A 26120-nucleotide genomic window follows, 5' to 3' on the forward strand; every position below is an offset into this window, starting at 1 on the left:
ACCTTATTTAATCTCTGAAGCATTTTTAATTAATTAAAGAAGTGTTCACACATTAGTTTAGATTGTATATTTAGTACATCCCACGACAAAGCCAAAAGAGTGAACTAAACTAATTTCAAAAGCTTTAGTAACAAAAAAACACATTATTTTTTTAACAAAAACAGCTTAAAGGTTATTTTGCGTGCGTGGATGAAAAGAAAATTTTCATAATTTTGTCTTTTAAAGACCAGTTTTTTCACTAAATAAATATCGCTTGGAATGAAATTTCAAATTCTCATTTTCGTGTTGCAAATTTCAGAAAATAGCTTTAATCGTTGTGTAGTCCCACAGCTTTACATAGTCTAACCCTGTTTCCTGTAGAAAATCGGTAAGCAGCCAGTAAAAGCGAAACTACATCAGTCGGCCCAGCCGGAAGAAAGGATGTTCTTAGTTCATTTGCTAAGATGATTTCCTTCTAAAACTTAAAAGCTGGTTTTGCGACCACAGTATTTCAAAAAACAACAAAATGTCTGACATTTCCAAGACTGAACTATTTTGAGGTATGTATAAGTGGTTAATTTACAATGTGATTACAACTAGTGAAGAAGAGGCAGGCATCCTTCCGAGCTAATGAACATATTCACTGCCTCCTGGAAGCAAGAACTTATCTTTTCGCATAACCAATGGTAAAACAGTACTGCCGCGGGAATGTAAAGGGCAGTATCTACAGACACGAGTTTTTGAGATATTTGAGGAAACATGTTTGGGAATCAATACTAGCAATAGTGAAATGTTTGAATTTGAAGGTTTTGTTTATTTTCAGCGGAAACCGAATAATCAAGCTTGCACATTATAGCTGAAGTACAGTAGATGACAATAATGAAAAATTAAAAATGTACCCTTTACCATCTCATGGTAGAGTAGTCCTCTGGGTTGAAGCAGACAACGAGCCACTAAGTCATCATTCATTGTTAGTTATATGGATCAGTAATGATCATTGAATTTTTGTCCTCGAAAACAAATGCAAATTGCAGTAATTTTTTTTATTAAACTCAAAATCCGTTTGAATTATTCTTTTTTTGCTCAATGTTTTCTTTTTCTAATCAACTCCATAATAGAAAAGTATAAATTACAGCGGTTTTCAACCTTGGGGCTCGCCCCCCCCCCCTTCCCCCCACCACTCCTAATTTCAATGGAGGCGTGAATGAGAAATAAATAAAAGAAAACCAAAATTAACTAACATTTTTGCTTAAATTTGTGGTCGCATGTAAAAATTGCCAGCATTTTTTTTTCTTTTGAGGTTCTTCGTAGTTTTCATCCATATATCTCCGTGAATCTTGACTTTCAGCATTAGTATAAATAAAGAGGCAAACTATTTAACAAGACATTGGAAGTCACCCAAGGTGCACTATGTCACAGTTCCGAACTAACAAGTATTCGAAAACAAAGTAGAACCAGGTCTCCCATCGATGTTGTGAGAGTGACTGATATTACATGCCAACTTCACCTAGATCTTAGATCATATCAATTTATTTTTTTTTTCAGGTTTTTTTATATTAATAGTAATATATTCAAAATAAAGTGATGTGTTATGAAATTTGTAGGTCAAACTTATGTATATTTTCCTTCAATAACTACTATTAGGTATTCATTTCAGCTTCGATTTTAATTTATCTTTACTAATAATAAAGCTGAAAGTCTTTCTGTCTGGATGTCTGGATTTCTGTGACGCACATAGCGCCTAGACTGTTCGACCGATTTTTATGAAATTTGGCACAAAATTAGTTTGTAGCATGAGGGTGTGCACCTCGAAGCGATTTTTCGAAAATTCGATTTTGTTCCTTTTCTATTCCAATTTTAAGAACATTTTCCCAAACAAAATTATCATAAGATGGACGAGTAAATTACCAAGTTATCATAACGTGGAACTGTAACATGGGCAAGCCAATTAGCGAGAAATTCACCATACATTATTTGTAAATATACATGCGAAGCAGAAGACCTTTTAATTTTCTGGTACGGGCAAAGCCGTGCGGGTACCCCTAGTATACTATATAATTGTACTGACCATATATGAGAGGAGTCACCTCACACAGTGGATAAAAGAGGAGAGGAGATCCTTAAGTGGTTGAAAACCCCATCTCAAAGGAATAAGAAAGATATACTTTAAAACGAGATTAAGACAATCAATAATATGGAACGGGTAATTAGCATTCAAAACTCCCCAAATAAAAAAAAATTGATTTCTAAATCATCTCTTAAATCACTTTTATGGCTTCCTTTGCTAATTTCATTGATCACCAAAAATTAAATTACTATTTTAATTTTTAGTTTTATATTTTTTCTCTGTAACGAGTTAAATCTTAATGTTTATTACTGTAAAATGCAAAATATGTAACTTTTTCTTTTAAGAATTGCGTGAAATAAATTGCGACGAATATCATCGATTCCCTTACATAGCCAACTGAATTTCATAAGTAGCACATTTTTATTGGTTCGTCATTAAATATTTTAATGATTGAGTTGAACTTTTAATATTTTTAAAACAGTACTAAACTATCGTACAATTTATATTAATATCTGATGACATAGGCAATGACAGCATATATCATCAGGTATTACTATAAATTGTATTTTTGGACATGAATCAAAATTTTGAATTTATTTTTTAACACAAAATCTTTTAAATGCTTATTTTTAACGATTGAGAAGCTAGATCGATTTGATAGATGTATAGATACATAGATACATTAGTTTACTTTCGCACTTTCTGTATTTTCAGGAGCTATTGCTAAGAATTTTAAAAATATATAAGCTCTCGGATTTGAATTGTCTAGATACAGTGTCCTAAAAAACCGTCTAGGTATACTGCTCTAAAAAGAACAAGTCCTATTTGAAATATATTTTATGTAGATTTATTAAAAAAAAATAAAAGCATAAAGAAGTAATAAATCATAAATGTTTTTATGTGTATCATTATTTTTATATGTATCTTACAAAAGAAAAACAAAATTCTCTTTTATCCCGAAATCTATGGTGTCTTTACTAGCCAACGCTGGCGGGAGCCACTAGCATCGCACGTCTTGTTGAATAGAATGAAAACATTTTTTTTTCAAATCGTTACAGTTGAAGATTTGTCCTCTTATAATTTACTACATATTATGAACGACATGCATTATCATTAAAATCATTTTCTATGAAACGAGATGCAGTTTAGCACAAGGCATCGAACTTTTTATGAATGATTATTTTTATAAGTGTCTTATAAAAAGGAAAACATAATTCTCGCTTAACCCGAAATTTTTGGTGTCCTTACTAGCCCTCGCCTGCGGGTACCACCAGCATTGCATGTTTTGTTGAATAAAATGAAATTATTTTTTCATATCTAAACAGTTGAAAAGTTGTCTTTTTATAATTTATTACGTATAATGAATGACTTATATTATCATTAAAATCATTTTCTAGAAAACGAGATGCAGACTAGCTCAAGGCTTGGGATTTTTCATATGAATCATTATTTTAATATGTATCTTATAAAAGGAAAACATAATTCTCTCTTAACCCGAAATTTTTGGTGTCGTTACTAGCCCTCGCTGGCGGGGGCCACCAGCAATGCACGTTTTGCTGAATTGAATGATTTTTTTTTTTTAATCTTAACAGTTGAAAATGTTTCCTTTTATGCTTTATGACACATTCTGAACGACATGCATCATTAAAATCATTTTCTAGGAAACGAGATGCAGGCTAGCACAAGGCTTGTGGGATGATATTAGAAGAAGATCGTCACTTTATATCAGCGACTTCATAGACGGTAAGAATCGATTCCATTCTCTACTTCGTTCCATTTCGATAAATCTAAGATAGTAATGCTTCAATCTTTTCCTCCAGGTTTTGTGGGACATAAGACAATCCATAAAACAATATCGACCATATTTTTCCTCTATTTTGCCTGCATCCTTCCGACCATCGCTTTTGGTGCCCTAAACGACAACAATACGCAAGGGCAGATTGGTGAGTTTATGATGTGGTCTTTCTTTGCTTTTTTTTTCCCTACAACAGAAATCGAGCTCGAGACAAAGAAAAAAGAGCGTTTTGCACTTGAAGAAAACATTCCAAGAAAAGCGATCGAAGATCATTTCAAAAAAGACCTCAGGTTATGTAATTTCGAGTTTTTGCTTCTGATATGAAGTTGACACTACATTCAATTCATAGCAAGATAGTCTAAGATTGAGTATCTGAAGCAAAATTAAATGCAACTCCAAAAAATCCTTTATTTCTTTTTTTACTTTAAATTAGTTAAATATATTTTAAGTACCCTTAAAAACTAAATAATTCATATTAAAGGAAAGGTGTTTGTGCGAAGTGAAAACAATATTAAAAAGTTGACTGCAATATTTTCTCCATTATTAAAAAAAAAAAAGTAAGGTCAAAGAAATTGTGAAAGAAAGTCTGTGGCGGGGGGAGGGGGGGACCTGCGCCTACAGGAGACCCCATAGCACCAACAGCCTTGAAGTATTGTACAAAAGTAATTGAGTCCAAGGCTAAACTCAATTCAAGCCCGGAGATAAAGATCAAAACACATTACTAGATACTAGAGACCACAAATTTGAAAGCGACTTTTCAAACACACAAAACGGCTGTTTTGCTGTGCTCAGGAGGCCCTTAGACTGTGAAATTTGGCACAAGTTAGTTTGGACCCTGGGGGAGGAGGGTTGCTTCTTGAAACGTTTCTTTAAAAACAATTTTGTTATACGTATTTTTATTAAGTTCTTTTTGTCTTCGCGTTGGAGTGGGATTTTATATTTTCCTATATTTAATGAATGTTTTACTATAAAACTATTTTCAGTGGGAAGGGAAGCATGATTTTTATTTTGTTCTAACCGTAACACGTATTGTAACTGATTCTTCTTAACTGGCACTTTAAATCTTCGCGAACCAAATAAGACTGCGAAGCAATCTTTAGGGGTTGATGAGCGGCAACGAGCAGGGGGCGGAGCCCCCTAGTTATTTGAAAAATAATAGTACGATAGACGAAAGAAATAATCGAATAACAATTCAACAATAACCTTAAATTATAGTTTTGTATTTATATTTCTGATATGCACTTGATACTATGTTCAATTAAAGCTTCATAGAATGAGTGTTAGAATGAAAATATTTTACTTCCAAATTCTTGTCTTTTCCTTCATAACACAAATGTATAGACAAGAGTAATGCTGTTGTATACTTCAGTGAAGGATTCGCTAATAGTTGTTACAAAGTTTGTAACAATGAAAATAAGATGCAAAGCTTTAAAAAAATAGGATGCAGTAAAGTAACATTCTTGTACTCGTGAGCATTACAAACGGAGCATTGAAATCTTAATCATACAGTTTGTCTTCAGTGACTTTTCAACTCTAGTTTGGTCACAAGTAGTAATAGTGGCACACCTCACAAATTTTCAAAAACATTTTAAGTATCAACTTAAAATCTGAATTTAATGCTCTTCTTGCCGCAATACTGGCACAAAATTAATTTGCATAACTGTCTTGTGATGCCGTAGATAGCGTATACTCAACAGTGGTATCTTTAAAATTTTCCCTGTTTAAAATAAAAAATGTTAAAACTTTAACTATGAACTTCTAATTTAGGTTACAAAACCAGCTAGCAGTATATAACATATATTTTTAAATATAGCGTTTGAGATAAATAAAGATTAGTGTACATTAAAACTTTAATTCTCTCCAAAACTGTTTTTTGATGTGTACTGCTATAGTCTATTTCTATACCGACTGGCGACAAAGATTACTGAAAGTAGACTTTCTGTGTTTATGCAATTTGTGCTATTTAAGCAGTTTTTTGAGATTTTTTTATGTCAGAAATTTAAAAGTAAAAAGGTGTAACACATTTATTTGTCTTCCAGATGTACGTAAGTCCATCATTGGTCAAACATTAGGTGGCCTTGTATTTGCTCTGCTTGGAGGACAGCCACTCGTTATAGTCATGACGACAGCACCTTTAAGCCTCTATACGAAAGGCAAGTATCGTTTGTTTGAGTTTTGCAGCATAAACTGTGTTAAACGAGCTGATGTGTGCATCACATGACTTCCTTTTACTCCAATTTAATGTCATTTCCCAATTATTGACATTTTTAATGTGTTTAATTTTTAATGTGATAGTTTACTCTCTAAATATCACCAACAGTGGCCAAATTAAAACCAGATTTTAAATTTAAAAAAAAAAATCGTCAAATTTGTCGCCAACTTGGCGACGAAAATACTGGCGATATATCGCCAAGTGTCCGCCAAATTATAACACCACTTGAGTTTACATCGAAATTAACAAACATTTCCCCCAAAAAGAGGTGCACAACTAGACCCCACTAAGGATCTACGCACCAAATTTCAACTTTCTAGGACATACCGTTCTTGAGTTATGCGACATACATACTTAAGTACATACAGACGTCACGAGAAAACTCGTTGCAATTAACTCGGGAATCGTCAAAATGGATATTTCGCGTGTCTATACGTTCTTAGGCACTTATCCAGTATCCACGTGTGGTCGAGTCGAAAAAAAACCTACTTTTTACTTCCTTTTACAAAAAAGGAAGTATTGTATTCGCGAAAAAAATTTCACTCAAAAATCGACCTTAATTTCCATTTTACTCACCCCCGAATGAATGTTGAGTTTTTTTTTTTTTTTTTTTTTCGACTAGACCACACGTGGATAAGTGCCTAAGAACGTATAGACACGCGAAATATCCATTTTGACAATTCCCGAGTTAATTACAAGTTTTCTCGTGACGTCTGTATGTACGTTTGCATGTATGTGCGTATGTATGTCGCATAACTCAAGAACGGTATGTCCTAAAAAGTTGAAATTTGGTACGTAAACTCCTAGTGGGGTCTAGTTGTGTACCTTTCCCTTTGGTTGCATTCGGTTTTTTCTAAAGAGGTGTTTTGCCCCTTTGGGGGGGGGGAAATCATTGTTAATTTCGATGTAAACTCAAGTGGTGTTATGATTTTGCGGACACTTGGCGATATATCGCCAGTCTTTTGGTCGCTAAGTTTTGTCACCAACTTGGCGACAAATTTGGCTTTTTTTTTTTAAATCTGGTCTCAATTTGGCCATTGTTGGTGATATTTATAGAGTAAACTATTGAATCACATTAAAATTGCCAGTAATGGGGGAGATGACATTAAATTTGAGTAAAAGGAAGTCATGTGTCATCAGCTCGTTTGTAAAAGGAAGTTAAAAAAGGTTGACAAATAAACAGGCAGACGCTTTTGAAATAACTATCAAGATACTGCTAATTTGCGTATTTTTTAATTCTTTTTGGCAAGGTGTTGAAGTTAAGCTATAATGTATTTAAAAAGAACCTTAGCAGATATTTTCTTTGGACTCATTTACGTATCCGTAAGTATTCGAAGTATGTAACCATTTCAAAATTGTGTGTTACAAGAATAATTATTTTCAATGAAGTATGCCGATGCGCTTTTCTTGCACACTTGGGACGGCATTGGAATTGTCCTAAAAACTGCACAATTTTTGAATGAAAAGAGTTTAAAATTTCCGCATTAGCTTCCGGGCATTAGCTGAAGTCCTCGAGCTCTCTCGATGAGTGAGAATGGAAATCAAACTGCTGTAAAAAAATAATAATAATTTAAATATCTGTGTATTATAAATTTTGAAAAATCCTTTAAAGGATAGTTTTTTAAAGAAAAAATCTCTAGGAAATAGTTAGTTTAAAGAAGTAAAATGACGCATAAACTTGGAACCATTACCTCACTCTGCAGAAATGAACATTTAATAACTTCTCTGGTTCTGTCTCTTGCAGCAATCAAAATTCTGAGTTAAGAAAATCTTGAACATTTTTGCTCAGCTTTGAATAGAAATTTAAAAAACACCACGTGAAGAAGGTCAGTTCGACCTTGTATTTGTTAACTTCGTGTATATTTTACCGGTATTGATGTACTTAATATGCTTCCTCGACCAAATATAATATGAAAATTCTATTTCCCGCTTGAGATGCACAATATAGTAACCTATTTGTCGGTGACCAATAATTTGCCAGTCATAAAAGATACTTAGAGCACTCTATTTACCCATGCTCCGCTTCACTATTACTCGTGCTATGAGTATTACTCCTTAAATTGTTTAATCGCTGCTTGTGTCATTTAATTTCCGTGCATTGGTCTGCGCATAGTTATATATGTGTTTGATGATATATCTTCCTCTCATTACAATCCATCTACACATAGTATGTATCATGCCTGTTAAGCAGTTTGTAATTCTTTTTTAGGAAAATTTTTTTTGCATATTTAGCGTATCCCCATTTAATATGCAAGACTTTTATATTTTGCTACCGTTAGTTCAAGCTACAGAGTTCCAATTGCAGAAATGGTCTAAGTTTGAAGCGGGAAAAAAAAAAAAAAAAAAAAAAAAAAAAAAACATTAATGGCAAAATACGAAATCTGACATTTTATGAAGTCATGTCCTCCCATTCATATTTAGTGATGTCAGAATCATAAAAAAACAATCCGAAGACAAAACATTTGACGTCGATACGACCCATATTCACTGAGATATGAAATGCAGCTTTTTGCGTTTCGTGCCACTTTACACTCAACACCATATAGCGACTTAATGAACCTTATTTCCTTTCTCAACTTGTAGAAACTATTGTATCATGTTTTTTTTGGATCATAGGATAGCACTTCCTTTTGTTTTTTAACCGCAATAAAAAGGAAATAAATGTATTTTTTTTGCTTGAGTAATTTCAAGTTCTTCTGGTAGTGCGATATCTTCCTATCGCATTTTCAGCGCGGTACCTTAGAACTTTGAACTTAAATATATCCTTGCAGTTTGGTCGTGAGTTCTTCAAATATTTTTGAGTTTGAATTGCATTTGTTTCTGATAAACGTACTGGGAAAAGGGTGATGCAAAAATTTGGCACGCAGGTGAAAATATTTCTCTTATTGTACTCATTAGCAACCAAACTGATGACCACGCAAATGATAGTAGTTATTATCTCCCTTCTTAGGATTGTCATTGAAAATTTTATCCGAGTCATAAAAACACTTGAAAACCATGAAGCTCCTGTCCAGGATAATATTATAAACATCATTATTAAGAACTTGCCGCAAATCTCTTTATTTATTTGACTCAACCATCCAATAAATCATTAAATCTTAGTTATTTATGTTATAACTGACGTAGTTATTTATGTTATAACGAACTGAGAAGCTGATCATTAATTTTCTTTTTTGAATTGAAAATGCGGCATATTTTTTAATCTAGATATAAACAAGCAGATGTATGTCGAATAAATACCTTTGTGCTTGAAAATTAAATGAATCAATTAACCAACGCTTTGATACAAAAAAATTGACATTACTGCAGGCACATATTTCGGGGTTACAAGGAACCCCCTTTCTTTGCAAAATAAGTTAGTTTATGGATGAAAAGACATCCAGCAAAATCTCGAAACAAGTGTCTGCAGTAATCTGCAATTTGTGCAATTTAACCTTGTTTTACTGTTTTACTTTTGAAGCAAAGGCTTCAACTTTACGTAAGATGGTTGTAATATTTTTAACTCATAAAAACGAGCAACAGATCGTTTTCTGAACCTCCGTAGTTATTTCGCCCGTTTTGCAAAATAGTTACATCGTTGTCACATAGGTATTGTATTAAGTGCAGATTATTCAAGTGCATGCTTCCAATATCCAGCTATTCAATGGATGAAGTTACGAAGCGGTAAGGGCGTAGCATACATTAAACCATTCCTCGGGAACTGTCACTGGGATTTCATTGGTTGGACTGTCAGGGTAAGTAATCTGAATGTAATGTAAGAAATTTCGGTGTAGTTAACGAAACGAAAAAGTTGACCTTTAGTCTTCCGTAAAATGAGAGGAATACGGCAGACGACGTAAAAATGGTCACTTTTTTGAGCAATCACGAATTGCTTATAACTTTCACTTGACCGTTGAATGACATCCGAGTCCTTGAGTCCTTTGATTTTATTTTTCTATGCTTCTAATGCAGGCATCCATGTGCCTCGGAATCGAGTTATTTATGAACGACTTAACACAATCCTTTCTACGCGAAAACAGTATCCAGCACACAACATCCAGCATCCAGCACACAACATCCAGCATCCAGCACACAACATCCAGCATCTAGCACACAACATCCAGCATCCAGCACACAACATCCAGCATCTAGCACACAACATCCAGCACACAACATCCAGCATCCAGCACACAACATCCAGCATCCAGCACACAACATCCAGCATCTAGCACACAACATCCAGCACACAACATCCAGCATCCAGCACACAACATCCAGCATCTAGCACACAACATCCAGCACACAACATCCAGCATCCAGCACACAACGTCCAGCATCCAGCACACACCATCCAGCATCCATCACACAACATCCAGCATCCATCACACAACATCCAGCATCCAGCACACAGCATCCAGCACACAGCATCCAGCACACAACATCCAGCACACAACATCCAGCACACAACATCCAGCACACAACATCCAGCACACAACATCCAGCACACAACATCCAGCACACAACATCCAGCATCCAGCACACAACATCTAGCATCCAGCACACAACATCTAGCATCCAGCACACAACATCCAGCACACAACACACAACATCCAGCACACAATATCCAGCATCCAGCGCACAACATCCAGCATCCAGCACCCAGCTCCTGGCATTCATTTGAATTTCAACGGCTTAAATTTAAACTATGGTAACGATAAAAGTCACTGGTAGAAACAAGAAACCCACCGAGTAAGGTCCTATCACTATTCGTGATTGCGAAAAACATAATTGGAATTCAAAATCTCAAACTTCTATTTTTTTTTTTCTTTATTTTTGTTTTTGTTTAATTCTCTACGCAAAAACCTCTCCCCTTGGTTAGAAGAAAAAAATACCTATTTTCATTTTTTTAAGCACTTGGAAGAGAAGTAGAGAAATGAAGATCCCCCCCCCCCCCCCCCATCTCAACTTTCCAGTCAAGGGCCTGAAAGTGACGATTGTAAGATCCATTTTCCTTTAGCAGGCGATGGAATTGAAACCTTTGCAAAGCACTGATTTAACGTTAGCCGGCATAATGAACAAAGTTTACGATTAACAATCTTCAACGAGTACCACCCACTTATTGTGTGAATTAATGGATGAAATACCAATTTAACATTTCTTTTGACTAATTGAAAATTGTAGCAAATTCTAAAAGACTAATGATGTTCTTGAGGCCCGTTTTTGATTTGTGCTGCAAACAATGCAAATAAAACATTCCTGAGTATTTGCTGCGTATCATCATTACACAATGGAAATTGCTTCACATGTTTAATTGCGTGTTGTTTGCGTAATTTCTATACATTTCTAAGCGTAGAGGTAAATTATCATCCTAATATCATCTCAAATGTCGACGAAGCATTTTAATGATTTCATTTTTGACTTTTTTCTTTTTACTTTCTTTAAAAAAAAAAAAAAGAAGACGTGGATAAGTGCCTAAGAACGTATAGACACGCGAAATATCCATTTTGACGATTCCCGAGTTAATTACAACGAGTTTTATCGTGACGTATGTAGCGATGTGCGTATGTGCGTCGCATAACTCAAGAATGGTATGTCTTAGAAAGTTGAAATTTGGTACGTCGACTCCTTGTGGGATTTAGTTGTGCCCCTCCATTTTTGGTTACATTCGGATGTTTCAAAGGGGGTCTTTTACACCTTTTGGGGACGAAATCATTGTTAATTTCAATGCAAACTCAAATGGTGTTATAATTTGGCAAACAGTTGGCGATATATCGCCAAGCTTTTGGTCGCCAAGTTTTGTCACCAAGTTAGCGACAAATTCGGAGGTTTTAATTTTTAAATCTAGTGTCAACTTTTCCACTATTGACGATATCTAGAGAGTTAACCATTTAATACATTAAAATTCCCAAAAGTGGGAAAAATAATCTGAATGAAACTTTTTTTTTTTTTTTTTTTGCTTTGGTTCGCAACAAAAGTGGGTGAAAATATGTAAAGTGTTTCTTTGCTTACTCCAAATCCAAGGCATTATTATCAATAAATTAGAGTAAAAGGAAATCAAGTGATGCACACATCAGGGTTCTTTTTTTTTTTTAACGTTTAGTTTAAAGCATATCTGAAACTTTAATCCGAACTTTCAAATTTGATTTATCTCTGCCACTCAATTTATTATCTATCGTAAATTTAAGATTTTTGCATAAAATTTAACCAATATTTGAATTATTCCTTTAGACAGTATGCAGTAAATAAATATTAAAATGCTCAACTTGTAGTAAAACCTGCTTCGTCTTTGATATGATGTCAGTGTAAACGAGCAAACATATCAGCTGCGAAGATTATACTGCTGAACAGTAATTTGGCTAACTTAGATCTATGACTTGTTTCTGACTAACTTTTGGCCCTTTAGTCTATAAATAAACTCATTTTTAATTTATCGAGTCATATCTTTAAGCTACATATGTGGCTCAAAGCGACCAATTCACTAAATGTAGGAAATAAAAAATGTAGGACAAAAGGGGAAGTTTTTTTAGGTACTCGACAACTACATGCATTCCAAACACAAAACAAAAAGAAATTACTTCTTGTGTTTCTGGTGAACACAGAAATACTTTACTGAAAATTCAAATTTTTACTATAACAATCAGTAAATTAAAATTTATCACAAATAATAATGATATTTCGGGGGGGAGGGCTTTATTTCAACTTGAAAAAGGGTTATTGCTCGATCATATATTTGCACTTTATTCCCAAATTTTTAAACTTGTTCATGTAATTTGGATACATTAAAATATGAGAAACCATTGTGCATCATTATCTGAAGCATCAAAGTTCTAAAAGGTTTTCTTGCATTTAAAAAACGAGGACTTGTACGTGTAGCGAACGTGTCTGTACGGTCACGCTCGCAACACGTACAAATCATTGTTTTTCAAACACAAATATATTTTTAGGTACATAATGGCTCAACATAATGGTTCAGTCAAAATGGCAATATTATGTTACATAATGACTCTTTATATCCGAATATACAAAAAATAAAAGCTAAAATTTAAAATTCCGGGAACAAAATGCATATATATGTGTAAAATATGTGTAGGTACAAATTTATTGCCGAAAATAATAACGTTCCAGTGCAAGTTTTATTTCAAAATACGTTATTTCTTTGTATACTTTAATTTTCAAAAACAATTTTCAATTTACTCATTTTGAAGAAGTTCAGTAATCTTAACCATTTCACTTGGTCCCACATTCTCCTACTTCCTATGAAGTTCGTGATTTTTTCGTAGCTTATTTAATATATGGAACCCGGTCACAGATACGACACAACTCAAAAAAAAAAAAACATAGGAGAAAATCAAGGTTTCACACATTAATACTTTAAACTGATTTAGTCGCACAAATAACAATAAGCCCAAAACCTTAATGATGTAATATTTACTACTTGGTTTTGATATCTAAACTAATAGTGCATACTTTAAATACATTAGTTCAAAAAATGTTTTTCTAAACTATTAAATCTTGATGTGCCACTATTGACCAGATCGTTAACGCTTCACCATGCACCAGTTATGTTTGCGTTCTTAGTGCACGTTTGTAGTACAAATTTAGTTTTAAAACCAATTAGCACGGTTTTTGTATCTCTTTTTTCAATTGTTTGAGATGTGTTACTTTTGTTGCCAGGGTGCGATAAGCTCGCGAAGGTGCTTTGTTACTGAGTATTAACAATTTTGAACTTGTGTACATCTGTAATACGTTAAATGCCAAAGTAAATTGATGACAAAATACACACTAAATGTGAGCCTACAACACTGGTTCTGAGAGAGCTCAGGACAAGCTTTGAGTTTCAGAATAGGAGCAATAGTCTTATTTTTAACTATTAGTTAATTAACTAAGATTAATGTATATATTAGAAGATTGAGACAGATAAATAACGATATTTGAAGGAAAATTCTTGATAATGATTCTGATAATACTGTCCTCGACAGGACATTGCTAGTTTTCAAGTATTTTTATGATTCGGATAACATCTTCAATAATAATCGTAGGAGGAGAGAGAATAACTATTGTCATTCAAGTGGTCATCAGTTTGTTTGCTAATGTGTTCAATAAGAGTAGTAACTTTGTTTTAAAAACTGCATATAAGTTGGTTTTCAAGAGAGCCCGCAATAGTGGGTTCGAGACACAAAAATCGTCATTTTTTTTTTTTTTTTTTGAAAAAATATTCCATTTTTTCTGCTTAAAAACACGTTGGAATCTTGTTTCTATCTTAATTTGAACGAGAGATATAATCATTTTCGTTGTCTGCATTTACACAGTATTATATTTCACTGAACGCGTTTTCCTCCATGATGCAATTTTTCCCTATGTTTTGCAGTCAAACTATTATAAATCAAGAACTGATAAAGATAAAGTAATGAAATTTAGAGCATATCTTTTCCAAACAGTTTACTTTAGTTTTTATTCAGCGAATTTGAAAAAAACGTTTTTTGCAAAATATATGATTAAAAAAAAAAAGTATCTTCGAATTTTTTGAAGTTTTTCTTCAAATATTTTTTATTGAAAAAATATTTTGGAAATCGCCGAATAAAAATTAAAGCTTAGATATTTCTGCATAATGTTTTGAAAAAAAGTTGAAAATTGACCAAGAATATTTTGAGTTTTAGTAATTTAAAGCAACTCCCATTTGTTTTAAAAAACAAATTGAATTTGAATGAAAAAAATTCTTTTTAAATATTTGTTATGATTTTTTTATTAAATAGATGTTGAATCAGTGCAAAAAATTTCAAAACTCTAAACTGTTTAATAAAAGTTTTTTTCAAAATGTGTCCCGGACCCCCTTAAGTGTTTACTAGAATATTTGACGCCATTATTTCTGTGTAATGGGATAATGCGTTACAAATATTTATTTATTTTGAACTTTTTGTGATTTATGAACATTGTTTTAATCAATTCAATGAAACTAAAATCATTAGAATGTAAGTGGGTAATGTATTTCCGATTGAATTTGTTATTTTTTCAAGGTTTAACAGAAAATATTTCAAGCATATGTCTTAAGTTTTTTTTTTTTTTCAGAAGATTTACACTGTATTGATCCTATTGTAAATGTCACTAAATTTAATTAATTTTTTACAACATATCGTTGCCTCAGAGCAGTAGGATGTCTTAGTATTATTCCTGGGATTAGATGTCCTACTGTTGCTCTGAGGCGACGATATGTATTTGATAAACTGTTCACAAAAATTAAATACAAAAGACAATTAATTGTTCCTTCTGAGAAAGCTGTGATCCGTGTTACCTATTTACGATTGCCAAAAGATTTATGTTTCAGCTATTGTACTTAAATGTGCTATAGTACTTCAATGTATAAATGCTTTCTATTTGTATTGTTTATGGTAAGCCAAGGCTTATTAGCTATAACGATATCCACTTTATTTTCTTTACAGTGATCTACAATATATGTCAGGACTTCCGCTTAAACTTTCGCGCCATGTACGCATGTGTGGGGTTATGGAACACTTTCTTCCTTATCATTTTTTCAATATTTGACGTCAGTCGTATTATGAAATGGTCAACCAGGTAAGAAAATTATTCTTTAACTTTATGCTTTCATTTCATTTTCAAAAGTAAGTGAAATGCTTGAAATTCGAAGAATTATTCTTGTGTATATAAACGTTTATTAAATTTCTTCTTTTGTTTTTTCACTTTAAAGCTCATGCCGTCAATTATTATTTTTAATTTTATGCAAGTGGTTTACATTCTGTCTACGATATTGGGATTAATTTTGATTCGCAGTCCTTTTTCTCTATTTCGAAATAGGTAATGCGATAGTTTGAAAACAACATTATTTTAGACGTTAGTTTTCTTGCATTGTGACTTAGTTTGTCAGTGTGCTTAAAGAGGACAACAACTTATTAATTAGTCTTGAAACTTCTTCTTTCTGAACCATAAAGCTGTAAACAATTTGGTGGGACCTTAAAACATAAAATCGATGGCAGCATTGCTGCCTCTAATGCCCTGGAGTAATTGAATTGGTATAAAGTAACTCATCGCTTTAGGAAGGTCACACCATACTAATGTTACTATGTTGTAACGTATGGCCAATTTCTGCGCGAGGTTACACAAGAATTGTCTGTAAGCTCACAGAGAAATTGTTTAAAAGGCTGACATTCGCAAAAGCTAAGCTTTCATCAGACATGATTTAAATAGTTAAAGTATATTAAATCATCAGGTGATAATTTCATTCTATAAGTTCTTCATTAAAAGAATAAAAATAAATTAATAGGCTATAATACTTCAAATTTAGCTTTAAAAGAATACAAAAATAGCAATTTCATGCTGGAAACATCTTTTGTTTTGTTTTTCTAAATTTTTACATCTCTTGCCTTCCGTGATGTTTTAATCATTCGTTTATTCAATATTTATCAGGTTGAGTCTTTCTTACAAACAGTGTACACCAATCAATAAATAATACCCAGGAATAATAAGGGAGATGGAGAATAATACCCAGGAATAATAAGGGAGAGGGAGAATAATACCCAGGGCACTGGATGGAATCGAACCCACTACTTCAGTCTCATACACAGCTCGCAAAGAAAGAGCCTTTCACCGCTCTGCCGGGGAGGCGAGTGTTCGTTTCGTTAATAGGATTTTACGAGCACTGCGTTCAATGCTGATCTTTGCGCATGCACTTTGAATTTTACTTCATTTTTTTAAAGTACTTTTGATGCTAGGTGGAACTTTACTCAAGCTGCCATGAAAACTTCGTAAAACAGTTTTCTTAAAATTGGCACGACTTGCTCCATTTTCTGAATATCATTGAATCAGGTGGAGAGGAAATATTTTAAAAGTGTCTTCAAAATTAATAGTTTTATCAGGCACGCTCATTCAAACTCGGAAAACTGAAGGAAATACTAGTTGGAGAGCCATCAGTCCTAACACTTTTTTCATCTGAAATCAGCTGTTTTTTTTTTTTTTTTTTAGCTTTATTACCGTAAAGTCGAATTCGATATGAAAATAGTAATTAATGGTTTTGCTTTTGATGCCCTAGTGTGCCTCAATAAAAACTAGACAGAAGCAAAAATGTGAAATTGTTACTATTGAATTCTTTCATGCTACAAAATAAAGTTCAAACGAAGTTGATACTCTTTTAGCATTAGAATATGTTTCACAGTGGTAGCTTTCCATAAAATGAAGTGTTTTTGCAATAAATACTTTTTTAAAAGACAACATTTTTCATAATAACATCTATAATAGGCTCATCCAGGAGAAAAAATGTATTTCACAACCGATATCAAAGAAATTTTCATCAATGCGAATCCATTGGAGGTGTATGTTTCTGCGAATAAAGACTCTTTTTTGTCAGCAATTAGTTGTAAATTTTGCTCAGAATGCTGAGAATCGCATATCGATTTTAAATACTCGTAGAAACACACTCGAAGGGTTGATGCTTAGCTGAAAGAAACACAGAAATTGAACGTTATGGCACAGCAACCACTTCTAGTCAGGGAAAATCGCAAAAATATTTATAAAATGTTTATAAAGAGAGTGTCACACTAAAAAGTAAAATCTTTTTGATAACATGATCACAGCACATTATGTAGTGCAGAGTTCAGTATTAGAAAGGGAGGAAGAAAAATGGTTACAAGGTATTGATGTTAGATGTTGTTGCAGCGAAAATATTTCCAGCAACGACGAAGAAACTTTTAGTAAATGGGCTTTAACATTCGGGTATACTGTAACAGTGACGACAATTGATGCAATCGAAGTCACACCGCGTAAGTTTTCTAAAGATTTTCATGTAGTTCAACATGGTTTATCAACGTTTCAACATGTTTTGTTATAACATGTTTCAATGCAAATTTTGCTTCTCTGATGCTATCTATTATCTTTCTGAGTATCGACACATGAAAGTAACTCTCCACATAGGCAGTACCATTTCATATTTTGATCAAAAAACTGCTGCAGCAATTTGACGAGTTATATAACATTGAGGAAAAAGCCAAAAAAAAAAAAAAGAAAGAAAACACTTAACTGCACTTGCTCTGGTTTGATACAATGGGGGAGATTTTAAAATATAGTTGACTTTGAATTTAAAAATGAATATTAGTCACATTTAGATTCCAAGTTCTGTAAGTCAAATGATTATCCGTTCGTCTCATTTTCCTCTTTATTTATTTATTTATTTTATTTTTCTTTAATTTTATTTTTTATTATTTTATTTATTTATTTTTGTTTTGAATTATGAGAAAAAAAAACTTAATGATCAAAACTAAAGCAGCAAATAGAAAAATGTGAGTGGTGATTCCGAAATAGTATTTGCTCTCCTGTTGTTTGAGTTTGCGCTTTGTATAAACGTTTGTTATTCGCTCGTTCTTATAAATATTCACGCTAGAGATCATTATTATTTTACTATTATAGTCATTAAATGTAATTTTATTCATGTTTATAATGCATAATATGTATGTATGACTTTTAATAATTACTAATATTTTCAGCATAACTTTCTAAATGAGCTTTCTATTCAAAGAAAAACATCAACGAAGTAAAAGTTGCTAGTAACAATTTTTCAGTGCCTCGTTTTAAACACCTAGATCCACTTTATTGTTCAAGCATCTGGATGTAATGCTAACCATGTGATACGTCATTACCTTGCACATCATATCTACATTTTATATACTTAGTAATACAAGCGTACAAGTCTTTCTATCTCTCTCTTTCTTTTGTTAGGTTCCTATGGAAAGTGCTATATATTTTAATACTTTCATTTCTTTCAGAGGTTGTGCAAAAGATAAAAGTAACATTTACATCATTGTATATAGTTGCTAATAATCTTTTTTGTTTTCAGAATTTTTAAACAGTGATTGTTTATTGCGTTTTCCTTTTTCGGTAAAACAAATCCTGTGGATTTAATTCGTCTAAAGAGAAATATAAGTACATAAAAATGATTCTGTAATACATTTTCAAGGTATTCTTCGAGCACTAGTGTCATTTTTTGTGGTAATAAAATTTACTTGAAAATGTAATGGGGTCAGAAAGTATAGAAATGCTTTGCTTGATGTGGTATTATTCACCCGGTTTATCATCTACCATGACTGATATACACGCTGGTAAGTTTACGAAAGAGTGCTCTGGTTTTCAGTCCCTCGGAAGAACCATTACAATGGGTAAGTAAAAATTTCTTTATGACATAGTCATTCAACTCCCAGTCTCAATTACGGAATGGCCGCTACAGATTGGAGTGCCCAAGTGAACTTCGCTGAGATTTGTGTAGGATTATTTTATAATGTTGTTCATAGGTAAGCATTTTATTTGGAGAAGTCAAATTATTTGAAAATTGCGATACAAAAACATTTTCTGATATTTATGAAAACATCGTTTTTAGTGCTGAATAACTGTTTAATAAATTGCCTTGTTGTCAATTGTTTCATGTGATGTCAAGATGTATGTTCTTTCAGATTTTGTATTTTACAGATAGAAGCATTTCGTCAATTTTTACTTCAAGTTGCTACAGATTTTTTTCAGACAGAAATAAAAAAAAAACAACGAAATCCAATTTTATTCAGTTACTAGCTGCGTGCCCGGCGTTGCACGGACTACTTAAAAAATGAAAGAGATGTCCAATTGATGTTTTTGTATTACTCTGACATTAGTTTCTAAAGCGCTAAGGAGTAAATAAATACGCGTAATGCAAGGTTTGCAAAACACCAGTAGAGCATATTTTTGGCAAAAATCTCTTTAACGTTAATCATAGTTATCAATGATACAAGTTATGAGAATTTTCAATTATCACAAAAGATGAAAATATATGCATTATCAACTATAATCTGTGCTCACATTAAATTGAATTACATCTAATAAACTATATCTGAAATATTTATGTACAATTACAATCCGCTTTTTACATAAAATGACACACACTTTTTGGTTGATTACGTGAAACTAAAGCACCAAGACTAAATAAATACCAATAAGCATTAATTTAATATCAAGTCATCAGATTCCAAATTAGCTTTAGTTAAAATCTTTAAAAACAATTTTTTTTTTTTTTTTTGTTCAACTTTGTTTCACTTAAAGAAATCCAAACAATCTTAATTTAACATGTTCTTTTAACGATACAAACTTGATTTCAAAAATAGAAACAGGAAGGAAAAAGAGAGTTATTACAATTCGAAAACTCACCCATGTAACGGGAAAAGGTCCAACAAAAAAAAAAAAAAAAAACATAATTAGTCACACATCCTAAATGTACCAAAATATGAGGCCGGTGAATGATAAACTTACACTACAATCAATAAACATAGCTAAAGAAACAACTTTCTTATACTGAAAGGAGTTAAGAACGTTGAATGTAAAAATTAAAAAAAAGACAGACGATAAAATAAAGGTTATGTCCGAATAGTGCAACCAATTTTAAACTAATTTAAAATGAAATTCTAGATGGAAACGTTGTTTTAAGATTTGGACAGCAGCCAAAAAATTGCTTTAAAAGAATTATTAGAATTTTACTTGCTCACCCATATGCAAAATATGGCAACAGGAAAGAAATAAAAATTCCTGAATAACGTTATGTTAATTAACGTTTTAATTAATAACTCCGCTAATTAAAGTAGCACACTTACGAGATTGGTTCTATTGCTTTTTCTTTGGAAAATTTCAAAGTGATCGGTATCTCGTTTGACTCTCGATTCTTAGCCGTTCTCAAGAAGATCGATCTTCAGACAGACAGACAGACGGACGGACGCGAACAGATTTTAATATTATAGTGGATGTGCACAGGGTCCGGTTATGAAATCCAATTTTATTCAATTATGTGCACAGGGTCCCGTTATGACAATGTAGAGCCTGGGGCAGATATTTCATTGGGGGTCCCTTCAAAAATGATAGACAAAAAATTAAGTTGTGACAATGTTTGCTAATATCTAGGCAGATATAGGCTAATACACTATGAAGTAATAAAACAACTCAGCATTTACCTAATGACTAGAAAACGAAATTCTCCTTTTTCTGGTCAAACACTTACTTTTTTTTTTTTTTTTTTTTTTTTTTTTTTAAATGTTGACAAGTAAAGGTAACTTTAGCTGTGTTCAGCTTTCTCATCTTTTTGTCAGGGAAGCAATTTTATCGAAAAAAATTTTCAGGTTTGGGATCCCTTTTTGACAGACAAGTTGCCCCACTTGCTCCACTTGCCTCATCAGTTAATCCAACCTTGAAAATGCATATCGATGTTTGGAGTTTAACAATTTATTTTTCAGTTGCTTATAAAGATGATGTCAAATAACCTGTTGATAACCAAGCATTTTAAGTTAAAAACTGCTTATGAAATAAGGCTTGCAAATTAAAATACATGTTGAACCAACACATAGAGGAAAAATATTTCCATCCCTCGTTTATTAATATTACTGTTTATATTTTAATGCGTCTCTAATGTTTATAAAATACGTTGCAAGATACTTCCAAAGCATTTATCGATGGAATTATTTTACTGACTGCAAATAATAACTTAGTATTCCGTACAACAGTACTTTTGCCACATCGAACCCTGCAAGGAAAGTGAAACAACTCAAGAAAAGAAACAGCTTTGGGGGAAAACAAGGTTTTTTGCAAAAGTAGTTTTAAGTGATTTCTTCTCAAATATTACAATACGCACACATATATTACATACTGTGGTGTCTACGGGTTAGTTTTTGTTGTCTACATTAATAATCCACAATTATAGTTCGAAAAAAATTCTTTTTAATTGTGAAATTTTAATGATGTGTTACTATTGTTTGCATCGTTTTTTCGCCATCGCGCACCAGTTATGCAAGCTAACTTTGTGCGAGTTTTGTGACAATAATGAGCATTAAATTTAGATTTAAATCAATAAGACTATATTCAATTATTTCCGGATGGGAGATTACGGAAGTTCACTGTGACCTCCTAACAATTTCTCATTCAGCAAGATTCTTTTTTCTTTTTTTAAATTTTTTAAATTGTTTTTAATGCATAATGTTCATTTTCATAAGTTGTTACGTATGTGTGCCTGCCTATATTTTATCAGTTGCATCTTGCAAAAATTGAAGTTTCATTCGACAATTTGAAAATTCCACCCTTCCCAAAAGTTTTAGTTCTGGACGCCCCTGACTATATTTTTAATATTTTAAATGTTGGTACAAAAAAAATTCCCAGAAAAATATTATACCCATCATTAGTGAACGATTAATATTGTAGAAAAAAAAATTGCAGCTTATAAACAGTGTGTGGGAATAAGTATTTTAAAAAGTGATTCCTTTGGAACACAAAACACAAAAAAATAGTATCTCGGATTCAGGAAAAGATGGGAACGGAGCCATTGAAACAGGTTTCTGGAGCGCCATCTATGGAAAGATATTAGAAACAAAAGCTAAAACCTTAAATTAGCTCGTTTTCTTTTTCGCATGAAATAAATATATTGCAAATTTTCTGTGAATAAAAATTAAAGCCTTTATTTTTAATATTATAATTAAAACCAAAATATATGTCAGATTTTTTTGTCAAATAGGTAATCTATTCTTAATTTCAAATCCAAATCCAATAAGTCGATTCAAATGTTTCGATGGTTCATTTCGTGAAAACATCGGAAGATGCTCTTTTCTTTCTTTTTTTTTTTTTTTTCTTTTTTCGACTTTTTGGGGGGGAAAAAATATGCTTAGGGATAATTCAGTAATTTTTTTTTCGACTTTTTGGAAAAAAAACAATTTTATGTTTGGGATAGTTCAGTAGTTTTTTTTTTTTTTTTTTTTCCTTTTACCTTTTTTTTTTTTTTTTTTTTTTTTGAAATATCAAGCTTCTTTTTCTTTTTCCTGGTGTTTCTATATTTTTAAATTTCCCTTCGATATATTTTGAAATAGCGCTTTATTCTTAAAAGGAGGGTTACAAAAATTTCGATTTTTTATGAAAGCGGTTTCTCAGTTATCCTCTAGTTCTTTCTTCAGAAAAACTAGAAAAATTCGAAGTGTGTTGCACATCTCTTTTTCAAACTTTGAAACATCAAACTAATTTTCCCTAAGATTTGCTTTTTTTTTTTTTCAATTTATCAGTTGCTAACTTTTCAACTTTAGAGCAATCCATGCTTAGAACGAATATATATATATATATATATATATATATATATATATATATATATATATATATATATATATATATATATATTCGTGTCTGTGTGTATGTACAAGGTGTTTCAAAAATCTCTTGACTTTGAACTGAAAAAAATATATGTCAACGAAACTGTACATTGTATAATCAGTCCATTTCAATGCGAGTGCTCTGTACGTCAAAGCATACTGACGTGTGCAGGTAAACGGCAGTATCTACAGAAATGAGTTTTTGAGATATTTAAAGAAATGTGTGTCGAATTCAATGTTAACCATAGGGAAATCTTGGAATTTGACGTTTTTTTCATGCCTTTTTTTCAACGGAAACTAAATAAGCAAGCTTGTACAATAAAGCTAACGTACAATCGATGGCAAAAATGCACAAAAATGAAACATTTGAGTTACTCCCCTTTACCTGCACACGGCAGCATAGACTCCACCTTTTTTTGGTGACCCAAATTCCTATGCGCGTTATAAATATCTTCAAAATCAGTGTGACAAAATATTTTGTCATTTGGTTACCATTTGTCATTTTCAAATTACGTTTTCGATATCACAAATAGTTCCTACCTGTTTTTTGTCATCTTTAGTCCTTAGCGGGGAAAGACTGTTGGCTTTTTCTTTTCTCCACTCTGCTTTACACTTCCACAATTAACCTGAATTATTTATAAATGTGGGAGTTGTTTTGCTTATCCTCCAAAGGGAAATTGAACTTGGATCAATACTGATTTGCCGTATCTCGAGTTCATCAAAATCAAGTGCACAAACTACGAAATAAAATACGATTTCGAACTCGACGCGTTTATCATTGATCCATTTGCGTTGTGGGCCCTGTTATTGTCCGATTTCGGATTTGGGTTCCTACACATAAATATATATAATAAAAAAGTAGCTTTTTTATTATTATTATTTATTTATGAACTATTCGCACTAAAGTAACTTTTTATTAATTAAAATATCGGCAAAGAACGCTGTAAGCTTTGTGTTCAGAACGTTTTATTACTTTTTTTCAACTGTAAAATTTTACTTTTAAAACGAATTGTGTTGTTAGTCCAGCAGTCAAAACTACCCGCAATAAACTATACTTTTGTAGAAATTGCTTTCTAAAAAAAAAAAACTATGCAGCTTGTTGCATGATTTACTGAATGCACAGATATTGCTTACAGTATACAATCTCACCATGATTAGAAGGTATCCATTTCATTTGAAACCGACAATGCTATCTCTCTGATACAGTCAATCCTACTTACTACCAAGTCTGCTGCAGGCCCGTTTCTATTCCAATCTCGCCAAGTATTCTCCTCAAAGCAGATTTTCGAATTACATTTAGCAAATTCCGTTATGAAATCCTTTGAAATTAAATATTGTCTTGTGCCAGGTGAATTATTAAAGTAGTTTTTGCTGCAACAAATTACTACAGCGAACTTTGACTGTGGTGAGAACTTCTTGGACATATACTTATTGCGGTTTCATCTCTTGTGCCCCAACTTGAACTCAAACAATCATCATCGAATTAGGTAGCTCTTGTTATTATTGTTACAAAAAATGCTACAGACCTTTTCATGTTCTTCATATCACGTAATCCACGTCTGCTAAAATCCTTCCAAGCAGGGGCGCCCCGATGGAAGGTCACGGGAGGTCACTGTGACCTTCCAAAAATTTCTTGATTCAGCAAATTTTATCAGACGATTCGGCAAAATTATCATCATTCAGCAAAATGTGGAGTTCTATCCGGCAAAATTAACATCATTCTGCGAAATTTGCAGCTCCGAAAATGTCCTCATTCAGCAAATTTTGTCAGACGATTCGGCAAAATTGTCATCATTCAGCAAAATGTGGAGTTCTATTCGGCAAAATTATCATCATTCAGAGAAATTTGCAGCTCTGCTCGACAAATTGAGAATTTCTGCACTCCCAAAAAAATGCGTTCCGGGCTCCCAAATCTATCTCAGCGATTCAGTTCCATCTTAGTACTAACTCTGCCATCAGCCTCATTTTTAGTTCTGCTCTCTCTGAGTATTCTTCTAATATTTTCAAACCGGATGAATCAAAAGGATTTTTTCGCAAATTATGGTTGCTAAGTTTTGGTACGAAACTTTTTGAGAGAAAATAGTAATTCTTAGGGCAGGTCTTGAATAATCAAATTACATCTCTCAAAACATCTAACCTCTAACGTGCACTAACCATTAAACTTTGCTGTACTAAGTGTCATACTAGGACTTTTATAATTAAACGCTTCATCTCTCATTCCCAAACTTCAACGGTAAATAACCCTGACCACAATTCGTCGCTCCATTTGCTTTTTAAAGTTCTTTATAGTACGAAATTCTGCAAATTAAGCAAATAATTACGTTTTGAGACATATTGCATTTAACACGCTTAAGTTGAAAGAGCTTTACGACTGATAATTGAGGCGGTAAATATGAAGCAACTCTGTTCCTTTACGTTCTAATGGAATGATTGTTCTCGATAATTCCTGTATTGATCAAAGCATTAAACGAATTTGTCATTTTCTGAGTATTTTTATCTAAAAGAACATTTATTTAATTAACCGAAGTTTAAGCTCTGAGAATATAATTATACATGCAGCAGCTGAATATCATTAGCAAGCTGCGATATGTTTGAGCATATAGATTTTTTTTTTTAAATTTAAAATTGGGCTTTAAATATATTGATTTCCTCTTGCTGGTAGTAAGGTCATTTTATATCGAATCAATCAATGATCTGAACCTAATGCTTCAGAATTTGATCATTTTTAGTTCCATGATGCAGCAAATTGACTAAAACATTTTTTTAGTCCTATGCCCTTTTATGTTTTTAGTTAATTCTTGAAAATGCAAAAACTAGAAATTTGACAACATTATGGTGTCTCAGTCGAAATTTTAAATAGTTAAATATAGTAGAATAGTTAAATCAAATAGTCGAAATTTTAAATCAATAATAATTTCAAATTTGAAATATCTCAAAAATACACATCAAGTA

The 26120-nt window shown here is 32.5% G+C and overlaps 1 protein-coding gene across 1 annotated transcript in view; it reads left to right on the forward strand.

Annotated features, from left to right (window-relative positions):
* The window catches only part of LOC129219366 (solute carrier family 4 member 11-like), a 718088-nt gene that overhangs the window by 626838 nt on the left and 65130 nt on the right, over positions 1-26120 (forward strand). The window contains exons 9-12 of the mRNA XM_054853742.1: positions 3709-3790; positions 3868-3990; positions 5882-5995; positions 15471-15603. Of these exons, the coding sequence (XP_054709717.1) occupies positions 3709-3790; positions 3868-3990; positions 5882-5995; positions 15471-15603 (452 nt within the window). The remainder of the gene's footprint in view (positions 1-3708; positions 3791-3867; positions 3991-5881; positions 5996-15470; positions 15604-26120) is intronic.

This window comes from Uloborus diversus, chromosome 3, assembly GCF_026930045.1.
Source record: "Uloborus diversus isolate 005 chromosome 3, Udiv.v.3.1, whole genome shotgun sequence".
Lineage (NCBI taxonomy): Eukaryota > Metazoa > Arthropoda > Arachnida > Araneae > Uloboridae > Uloborus > Uloborus diversus.